The 11373-nt window shown below is 35.2% G+C and overlaps 1 protein-coding gene across 1 annotated transcript in view; it reads right to left on the bottom strand.

Moving 5' to 3' along the window:
• Positions 1-1172: 1172 nt before the first annotated feature.
• Positions 1173-11373, bottom strand: part of WDR49 (WD repeat domain 49) — a gene marked incomplete at both ends in the record, with an annotated part of 84930 nt that continues 74729 nt past the window's right edge. Inside the window, 3 exons of the mRNA XM_083364875.1 lie at positions 1173-1318; positions 4384-4530; positions 5458-5570. Of these exons, the coding sequence (XP_083221001.1) occupies positions 1173-1318; positions 4384-4530; positions 5458-5570 (406 nt within the window). The remainder of the gene's footprint in view (positions 1319-4383; positions 4531-5457; positions 5571-11373) is intronic.

Below are 11373 nucleotides of genomic sequence, written 5' to 3'. Positions count from 1 at the left end.
ATTACCTAATGACAACAGATACAGTAAACTTGTATTGATAATGAAGATATTGAAATGGTAGATAGCTTCTGCCTTTTAGGACCAACCCTCAACAATAAAAGAAAAAGCAAGCAAACAGGCAAGAAGTCCACCACAGATTAGAACTTGGTAGAACAGCCATGAAGTCCTTGGAAAAGATATTCCTATGTCATGATGCATCTAGTGCAAGCAAAGATATTCATTGCAACACTCTGTGGAAGCAAAGATTGGAGTTTGAAGGAGCGGGATTAAAAAAGTATTGACACTTTTGAACTTGATATTGGAGAAGACTTTTGTGAATACCATGGATAGCTAGGAAAATATTTTAAAAATGCATCAGCAAAGAAATCAACTCAGTAACGGAATAAATGACTTTAATTACTCTACTATGGATACATTATCTAGCTTCCTGGAGAAGAGTGTAACACTGGGGAAGGTGGAAGGAAAGCTGGATAAATTCAGTTACAGTGGCAATGGAAAACTGAAAGGCCAGATTAGGCTCAGATTGTCTTTGAGAAACTCTATATACTGCATGTGGTCACTTAGAGTTTCAATGATTTGATGACACTTTATCAAGGTGCACAGTATGATTTTCTGACTGGCAGTGTGCAATTTCAGTCTTTTTCAACTGACTGATGGCTAAAATGTCAATTTGTAGTTGATTCATTTCATCTTTCACCATGCTGAGCTTTCCTTCATTCATGTTTAATATGTTCCATATTTCAACTGTTATTCTGTCTTTGTAACTCTGGATTTCTTTTCCTCCATGGCAACATCAGCAACTAGCTATCCTGAAGGCTTTCATCTAGCTATATCATAAAGATTATTAGTATTATAAAAGACCCTCAGCTCATCCTCAAGGGAAAAGGCAAATTTATTCTTTCTAATACCTTTTAAAAGTGATTGATTAAATTGCATTGTCATCTGGTTTTACTTCATTGACATCATGTTCTTTGTGCAGTTCCAAAGTGGAAACTGTCAGTTTTTACATAGAAAAATCATTCCTTATGTTTTCATGCTTTCTTTATAGAATTTACCATGCACGTTTTTCTCATTTTAGCATCTTCTCCATCCTATGTATTTCTCAATGAGAGGAAACAAAAGTTGGACTCTTACATTGTCATTCTTACCTTCCTTTTGAAACCAGGAATGATTCATTTTCGTTTCAACTTCCCTTGCTTCCTCTCACTTGTTATCCTGTCTTTGGGACACAATTCCTCCTGCAATTGTCTTGACCATTTTTCACGGTCCAGAATTTCTTTGGGGAATAAGTTCTTTTCATCAAATGCAGCTTTCAGAGCTATCAGACCAAATGAAACAAAGTCCTTATTCCAAAAAATATGTATTTTAAATGGTTGCAATAAACAAAAAAACTTATTTTCAAGTTAGTCATTTATCATTTCAGAATGAGTCTTAAAATAGCAATAGGAAACACGGGCTCCAATGGAACAGAAGTTGCCTTCAGAAGTTGTGGATGCTCCATCACTGGAGGCTTTTAAGAAGAGACTGGACAACCACCTGTCTGAAATTGTGCAGGGTCTCCTGCTTGAGTACGGGTTGGACGAGAAGACCTCCCAGGTCCCTTTCAACTCTGATATTCTTTGTTCTATGTTCTAAATTCTATTGTCCCAGGTCCTCTGATCCTTGGTAATACCACTGTATTGGATTTGTGGCAAATCCAAGGATCATGAGAAGGAAAGAACATTTATGGCAATCATTTTAAGATTACGTGCTGAATTCTTATACAGTGTAACTATCTTAGACCTGGAAGTCAAAATTCAAGTCAAAGTTTGGCTATAACACTGTGACATTGGGATATCACAACGTTTTTCTTTTCCTAACCTTGTGGTTGATTTAACTTGTATATTTCTAAGGAGAATTGGTGAAATAAATAAATACATAACAATACAACAATGTCCCCAAGACCTATCAAATATTATGTCTTTAAAAAAAATTACCATTGTATTGTGTTAAACACCCTTCTGAGCAAAATAACGCCTGCAAATTTCTCAAACCAAAGAGTTAATATTGAAGCTTACTTCATTTTGGCTTCTCTCCATTGTCTAAAAATAGGATTTTCTCAAGGATTAATGAGAGAATTCTGAAGTGCTTCATATAAATTTAAGAATAGCATTTTATATAAAAAGCTCCAGGGGAATAGGAGAGACTCAACTGTCTGGCAAGATTAATAACAGTCTAGAAAATCAGTATTTTGCCAACTGACATCATATACCTAGCTAATCAAGAAGCTGTTTGGAAATTGATCTGACTTCCAAAATGTTTATTTTTAATTTTAAAAATTGAGTTTGGGGGCTGAGCAGGATCCTTTTTTTTTGGTTTATGCTGAATCATCAGCATAACTCCAGTTTCACTCTTTTTGTTTTTCAGTTACTTTCCACCTAATTCCCAGTTGCCTCTTAATACACTGCTTGAAGAGGCAATAGCTTTTTTTCTTCTACCATCAAAAGTGCTGATGCTGATATATGAAAGTAGTCTTATTGCTAATCCTATTCCATTCATGTTGACAATCTATGAATGATCTCAGGTATGCTGCCTTTATGATAAAGGTTCTCTGTTCTTATATTTGCTGTGGATATTTTTGGATCAGGTATCCTCCCAAGACACCATTTGGACATCTAAGGGGGGGGAATCACATATCCTATTGTATCTGTACAGTTTAGTTTAGTTTAGTTTAGTTTATTCGATTTCTATACCGCCCTTCTCCCGAGGGACTCAGGGCGGTTCACAGGGCATATATAAATAGCAGTACAAAAATTAAAAAGAAATTAAACCAATGCCCAATTAAAATACAACAACGATAAAATAGTAAAAAAAAACCCATTAAAAAACCCATATTCCCCCATCAGGCCAGACCAGCTAGTTCAAATAAGTGGGTCTTCAGCCCGCGGCGGAAGGATCGGAGGTCTGATGCCATCCGGAGCTCAACCGGCAGTTGGTTCCATAGAGCCGGAGCGCCCACAGAGAAGGCCCTCCCCCTGGGGGCCACCAGTCGACATTCCCTGACCGGAGGCACCCTGAGGAGGCCCTCTCTGTGGGCACGCACAGGGCGGAGGGGAGTTGACGCCGGCATCAGGTGGTCCTCGAGGTATCCCGGACCCATGTACAGTCCTAAACAATATTTCTTTTATCTGATTAACCCCCTCTTAATTTGTTGAAAGATATCAAGATGAATGTTAGCAAATAAATACATGTTCTTCAATTATGAAATGCTGGGAACAAAATAAATTAAGGAATGGTTTAAAACAAGGGAAGCAATGAGGAAGGAATCTGCTTATTTCACGTCTGAAATTCACAAAATCACAGATTAATCACTATGTTTGTCAAATTAGCACCATCTAAGATTTATTCCTCTCTCTTCCATCCATGGTAACTGATTTAGAGAAAAGAGAACAAGAATTGAATCAGGTCCTTTTAGTGTCAACCATTCTAGAAGACTATTAGACCAGTTATCTTGATTCCAGTTCTTATAGGACACCAATGAATACATGCCAAAACAATTCCTACCCAGGTACACCAAACAGGCACTACCTACCTGCTCTACCTTAGAGTGGTCAGCATTGTCCTGGCTGATAGTGGTTAAAGGGCCATGTTCCCCAAGCATCCATCCACAAACTTTTCTTACTGTCCTCCAGGATGCCGCTAATTCACCAGATATGCCCTCTATAGCAATGGTCTCCAACCTTTTTTGCACCAGGGATCGGTTTTGTGGGAGACAATTTTTCCATAGACCAGGGAAGGGAGAGGAGTAGTGTGCAACCTAGATCCCACGCATGTGCAGTTTTGCTCACTTACTAGTCAACACCCTCCCCCGTTGTGTTGCCCATTTCCTAACAGGCCACAAACCAATACCTTTCTCTGGTCTGGGGGTTGAGGACCTCTGCTCTATAGCTAATGAAAATAAATAAATAAATACTCACTCCCAGAGTTACAATAAGGCTGTCAACTTCCTATCCAGGGGTAAAACAAGATGTAAATGTAATAAAAGACAAATTAAATGGAGGGTTGCAACACAAGATTGAGATGATAAAACCAGCGAGCATTAGCCCAATCTTCTTCTAATGTAGTTATAAATGTGCAAAGAATTTAATATCCATTAGAGTTTTCAAAAGTGCCTGGGCTGTCTGACTTTGATACATGGCAAAAATCATTTACAGCTTTGGATCACAGATTTTCTGCATCTTCCAGCTTTGTTAATTCCTGAAAGGACTCCCACAGGCCACACAATAAATCCAAGGCCTCCCCATTACCTTCCCCTCTTCTTAAAAGAGATAAGCTAGTGGTATTAATGTTTGCCTCTCACTTATCAGACTCTGTATAATGACAATATAATGAGTATCTACTTACTTGCTGAAAGAGTAGGTGGTTTTAAATCTTTAGAAGACTTCTCTGCCAACTTCTCCCCAGAGTATTTGTCAGGGTGCAAAAATAAGTCCAGCTCATTCGTATCTGTTATCTCCTTCAGGGCTTCAATCTTCAATGACCTAAATACAACTTGTTCAGAACCAAAGGATCATTCCAAAAACAAATTCCAGCTGAAGTAAAATCACCTAAACACATTAAAGCCATTTGTGTGGCTAAAAATGTTCAGCCATAAGTCAAAAAAAGAGACTTAGAATATCAGTCCTCAGACTGATTGCTCTAGAAACACTCCATAATTTTAATTAAATGGCTTTTTTTTTCAGGAAAGCTGTATAAAACCCATCTCTGGCCTGAAGTCCAATTTATCATAAAATTTGCTCCTGACACATTCAGTCACTTTCCACTCACAGACTCCAGCACTCTTACCTAACTCAAGGCCAGGCATTGTGTTCCTAAACATGCTCTCTCCGATCCTCAGAACCTCTTACAAAAGCTTGCATGGTGGGGTTTCTCCCCAATTTAAGGCAGAAAGCACACACAAATTGTAACATAAATCCCTAAAATAGGTTCAATGAGACTTTAAAAAGAAGAGGAGGAAGAAGAGAAAAAGAAGAGAAACAGCAACATTAGAGAAGAACAACTATTGGAAATCCTAATCTCATTCCATCCATTTTCTGACTCTGTCCATTTCATATCATCATTTCACTCACTGCAACCCCCAAAGTATCAAAAGTAGTGTGTCTATGTCCTAAATTTAGAGCCACCAATGGGGGTGGCCATAATGAATTATGGTATGACTTTTACTAAAGAAACCAGCAGGAATCCAGTTCTGGGCCTTTGAAGGTCCTAGCCTGATTTATCAAGCCTGACAATTTTGGAGGTTTCAATGTCCCATTGCTTATCCCATGTTTTCCACAGCTTTCTGTATGAACCTCTTTTAGCAACAGACCAGATGTATTCCCCCAAATCAATGAAGACAGCAGTGTACATCTACAATGCTAAGGTATATACAGTATATAAAAGTGCATAATAATGTTGTTAACAATGAATATAGCATACCTGTTGGCTTTATTCCAGTCATTCTAGTGCTGAGACTGTATTTCTTTCCTTTCTCATTTTGTCTCGCTTGGAATTTTTTCCCCAGTATTGTGTTCTCCCATATATTATTTTCCCTAGATGGATGGAAACATGAAACAAAATGAAATATTTTTGACATGATCATGCTTTGTTTCAATTGCTCTTTTTTTTGTACAAGGGAGCAAGAGTTTGGAAGATGTGCCTACCATTGACACTTTAACAAGGCAAGGTAGTAGAGTGATTGGACCACAGGGCAAAAGAAAACTTTGCTCTGAAATGAACCTTGCTATAGATTCTCAGTAGAGCTTAATAGGGCTGAATGAATCAAATGAATGTCCCAAGTTAAACAACAAAACAAACTGTTCCATGGTACCAACTCCCTGAGATGTTTATAATAGTCAATCAGAGGTCTTCAGGATGAGAAGTTGAATTTGGAAAGGGCTACCTTTCATTACAAGGTCGAATATGAGATAGGAAAATCAAAGAATTTTCAAGAGAGATTCATAAAAGAGTTTGCTATTTTATTTATGTGTATACAAACACACACACACACACACACACACACAAACAAACAAACAAACAAACACAGACAGAGAGACAACAAAAGCCTAACCATGTATAGAAAGTTTCTTTGGAAGTTAAATATCATTTCAATGGTAATGTTTTTCTGGACAAATGTGCAAAAAGTTGTAATGATGTAAGTTAATACCTCTTTTGTTATTGAACCTTAAGACAATTTTAAGGCAACCTTAAGACAATTTTAAGACAACCTTAAGACAAGACTGTGTGAATTTATTCCTGTTTGTTTTAAAAACAGTTCTTTTGTTTAAAATCCACACATCACATCACATTAACATTAACTGAGAAAAAAAATCTTTCCATCTTACAATTCAGAATTCAGCCATTGAAAAATACGCAAGGAATAAAATTTTGCTGTTTTAAACATAAGAGGTGGCTTTTGCTTATTCATTTGTCAAATGGTTTTGCACAACCTTCAATCACCGCAAAAGAACAAAATAAAAAACTGAACTGGATGTTCTGCAAATCAGTTTCCAATCAGTTAAAAGGAGAGTAAATTATACAATAAAAGAACAGTGTGTCTGTTTTTTAATGAAAAGGTATATCTGAAGGGACAGGGTAAAGGGCACAGTTTTTAACCTTATTGCCAACTTGCTGTGTTGCTGTTCCAAATTGCTCCCCAAGTAATTATCTGCCGGTTGAATTTGAAACACACATTTGCCCTTGCAAACACATTTTTCAGAAACCGGAAGGATGAAAAATCATGAAAAGGGCTGTTTAAAATGAAGAAAAAAATATGGGGGAAAGATTAATCACTGTCTCATCAATTCTCCTCTCATTATGTCCTGGAAGCCTTAGCACCAATTTTTGCTATTAATAAAAGAGCTGTTAGTCTGGTGGCCTATGATGTGTAGTTTTGTACTGAATTACAGTTTTGATGTGATTACATTAAGGATATTCTTTTTAAAAAGAGTTGGTTCTCAAAATCTATCCATGTTCAGCTACAAGATGAAACAGTTGCTTTATTGCATGCATGAATGAGTCTATTCCCATTTTAACACTAGAAGCCCAGTTCCACAACATATTTCAGTGGGTTGATGTTAAGATATTTTTTGTGCATATTTTTTTATTAATGATTTTGGTTACACAATAAAAACTAATACAAACTAAGCTTTAAAAGAGAAACAAGAATGGTAAAAAAAGTGCAAGAAAAAAGGAAAAAGAAGAAAAGTAATATGATAAAAATATAATAAATATATAAAGATGTGACTTCTAATCTTCATTACAAATATAAACAAATTTAGTAATTCATCCCTCCCTATTGGTTTACAATATCTCATCTGTTATATATAAGCATTATAAAACATTGTAATTAAATGGAAGGAATATAATTAATTATCTTATTTTTAGTTTATTATTGTGTGAATATTGTCAAATATTATCATAGGATCTGATTTCTTTTCAATTATTCTTTGTCATATCACACAAAGTTCTTTAAGCATTTAACAAGCCTCTTTTGTAGATCCAATAAGAAAATATTTTTCAGGACATTCTCTTGGCTTATCATTGTAATTCCAATTTCAGTATTTTCTCAAAATTTGTTCCATGTCTGCCATTGCCTCACTGACATCTTTGGACATGATCTATCCATAGAATCTGACATCATTAATGATATTGTTGATATTGTAACTACTAATTTCTGGCTCCATTCTTCAAATATCAAATATCATATTTAATATTTCTCATGTTATGAAATTTTGTCATTTTGTAGTTAATCAATACCAAAAGCTGGCTTGTATTTTTTTTCTCTTTCAACTTACAATATTTAGTCCCCTCTAGCATCCAATTTCTAAAATTATAAAGTCGTTTATCTTTATTATTATCTTTATTATCTTTATCTTTGCTTCCCATAAGAAGCTATTTATTTTTCATAGTTAATTCCAAAATCTTGTAGTAAAAGCCAATGTTCAATGTTCAAAATTTATCCAGCCTCTAAATCTAGATAATGTTCTTAGATCAAAATCTTTTTTTTAATAAATATTTTATTGGTTTTTAACAATGACAATCTCCAGTGCCTGGTATACAGCGTGTTGCCTTGGTTGATATTTTAACAAGAAAAAAAGGACAATAATTAATTAACAATCAATAATTAAATTTGATAATTCCATAAATAATATATTAATTAATGATATATCTCTTTGATCTTTCCTTCTCCCATTTGTATTCTCCTTCTTCAATCTTAGCCAAAATATAATTCTTAATATTTTCAATATACAGTATGAATGATTAGATATAGGCATTTTTATATTTATACAAATATTAATAATCTCTCTCTATATAACATTTTTTCAGCTTATATTATTCTCATAACCATCATCTCATTAGTTCAGCATACATCCTATTTTTATAATTTTTGTTAGCTTAAATTCCCTTATATTCAATCCAATTCTTATCAGTCATAATTTCTTCATATTAGTCATCTAACTGTCCAAATTTTCCCATTTAGGTACATCATCCCAATATTTTATGTCATGCATTATAAAAATACTATACTTTTCATCTATCATAGTATCTAGATATAACATCCTTTTAAATCAGATATTTCACTTATATTAATAAAAGTTACATCAACCTGCTATTTTAACATTTCATATATTATAGAACATACTCTATTACTTAAATCTCTTATCCTTCTTGTTATAAGGCCCCTTTATGTTCAAAATTCTCTGTTCTTTTAGCCATATTCAAACAAATGTTTATTCATGTAATAGTCCATCTGGTAGGGTGAGTCAAATCTCTTGTATCTGTCTCTGGTCTTCTTCTTTTGCCGAGTAACTTTCCAAGTTGATGTAATCCACTTACCCAGCAGTTCCTGTATTTTTACAAATGTTGTTGGGAATACAAAAATGAAGTAAGTAAAATGAATACTTTCTGTCTCCCAAACTTTGATGGTTCTCCTTATAATTCTATAGTCCATTCCATTTTTCTTGTTGTATCAGAACCTTGTAGATTTTTTTCCTGTTTGTGTCAAATTGTAATTATTTTCCTTTGTTATTTCATCAATTTGATCATACTCTTCTAATTTGTATCTTCTGTCTGATTTATTTGTTCATTTGTTGTTATTTCCTGGGTGTTTTTTAATTGTAGATTTAGATTGGAAAGTTGTTCCAAATTTTCTCATTTGTATTTGTCTTAACATTACATATATTTCCTCCTGGAAAGTATTTATCTTGCCTTGAAGTAATTCTTCTGGTGGCCCTTGATTTTCCAGGCTAAGTCCTTCAGGAGAAAATATTGAAGGTGGTGTCCTGTCATTTTTTGATACGTATGTGATATCTGTGTTGTCTCCCCCCTTCAAATAATCTTTCATCAGTGTTTTAATTCAAAAGTCAATTTATCAGTCAGTCAAAATTACAATTCAGTGTGTTAAGCCACTTTAAATCCTTTCTATAGATTCTCCTCTAAAAGATTAGCCAAAAAGCCAAGGTTTTTCTTTTCCATAAATAGTTCTTAGATTTAAGCAACAGTCCAGGTGTTGTTGTTGTTTTCTTTCAGACACTTTTTAATCTTATAGCTGGCTTTTCCTTTGTTCCCAGCTGTCTTCAAGGCTATTTGCAATTCAAAGGAACAACTTTTTCTAGGCATTCTGCCAATTTCTGAGTCCTTATTGTTAGTGTTCTATTCTCTGATTCTCCACTAGATGTCAGCAGTTATTTCTTTTTCCAGTTTTTTTCTAATCAAAAAATTATTTTTGTTATATATTTTTATAATTCCATCAAAAATTCTTTAGGGTATAATATTGACAGTTTTTTAGTTCCTAGATTTATCCAGACTGTAGTATTTTAAATCAAATTTTCGTATATCTCTTTCCTCCTTTAATATTAATTTGCCACTTCCATCTGTAAGGGAATGGGGATATATTCCCCTCCCTTCACTTCTGGAGGTTTTCTTGCTTTGGAGATCTTTTCAAGGATTCAGTTAGTAGATAGAAGAAAGAAAATCAGTACTCTCACCAATTCCAAGCATGCTGTTCACCAATGTTCAGTTCATGCTCTGGGACTTCGGTTGCAAATAGCTTGGGCTAGACGTAGATCTCATGCTAGCCTTTCTCCTGTTGGGTTTGGAGGGCTTTCCCTGGATCAAACAAAGTGATTACCATCACTTCATGATCACCTGGATGCCCCTCCTTCACGGTCACCTCTTCGGGGTGACTTCAGACCCATCTAGGGTCCCCCTGGCAGGACAAAACTAGCCAAGGGGAGTGGAGGTCCGCTCTCACAAGGGCATGCACTATGGGTGCAAAACTGGAAGTCCTCCTTAGATCAAAATCTTATTTAGCTTTTTGTTGCTTATTTCACGTTCATAAGTTTGTAATTATTTGTTGTTGCTACTGTTGTTCAGAGCTGAAGTTAAACTCACTTGGCAACTTTTCAAACTTGTCATTCTAAAGGTTTCAAGTAGTTTTAAAATGGTTAATAGGCAATTTCCAAATGTGATTAGAAAGTATCTTTCAAAAGACTCCACCATAGTTGTGTCCTTTAAAAGGCTCCACTTGGTTGTAAACAAGATGGTTGATCTTGTTGTCTCCTAGTACTCAAACTCACTGAAGATACCTGCCCTGTGGTCCTCTTCACGAGAAGTAGTCTTCCAGACTACGTGTGGATAATCTCCTATCTTGTACTTAGAGCATTTGGAGAAGTTCTGAAGAAATGGATTGCTCACCATTTCTTTAGTTTTTGTCATAATTGTCAACTCCATGTTTATGAAGATGACTTCAACTTGCTATGCCTCCCTCAAAAGTAAAAAAAAGATAAAAAAATAAAAAATACCACTGTTTACAGAGAATAAACATCAATCAGCAATCATGACATTTGGTAAAGTTGGCATTGGTGCACTGCTCACTTGTGCAAGCTGAATTTCTTCTTCATGAATAATGAACTGTCATAAAACCCTGTGTGCCATACATGGTATTTTCATAGCAGATGCTACCATTATAGAAACTAAACTTGTGCTTTGAGGGAATTAACCTAGTGAATGATTATGCTCCAACACTTTTGTAATCAGAAGGCTAGATCTAGTTGGTGGCCCACAGTTATTGACTTGGAGTGATATGCTTGGAGCTCCACTCCTAAAAGAATTGATAGAACCAGGATGAAAGCTCAATGTGGTTGTATTGCATTCACACACATGCTTAAACTTATTGGAAATTAAATATAGTTTGAAAAATTGTGTTCCAGCTGTGTATGTAATAAATTTGCCCTTTTGAATACAACCTTTGGAGACTGCCCTTCAGGGGCTGAATTAAGCTCTGGAGCCTGTTTTGCACTACTCCAACCTCCTGTGTCCCATACTTCATTTAAACATTGATCAGCAATGTCT

The sequence above is a fragment of the Vipera ursinii genome (assembly GCF_947247035.1).
Source record: "Vipera ursinii genome assembly, chromosome: 5".
In the NCBI taxonomy this organism is placed as follows: Eukaryota; Metazoa; Chordata; class Lepidosauria; order Squamata; family Viperidae; genus Vipera; species Vipera ursinii.
This window is presented reverse-complemented; position numbering and strand designations above follow the sequence as displayed.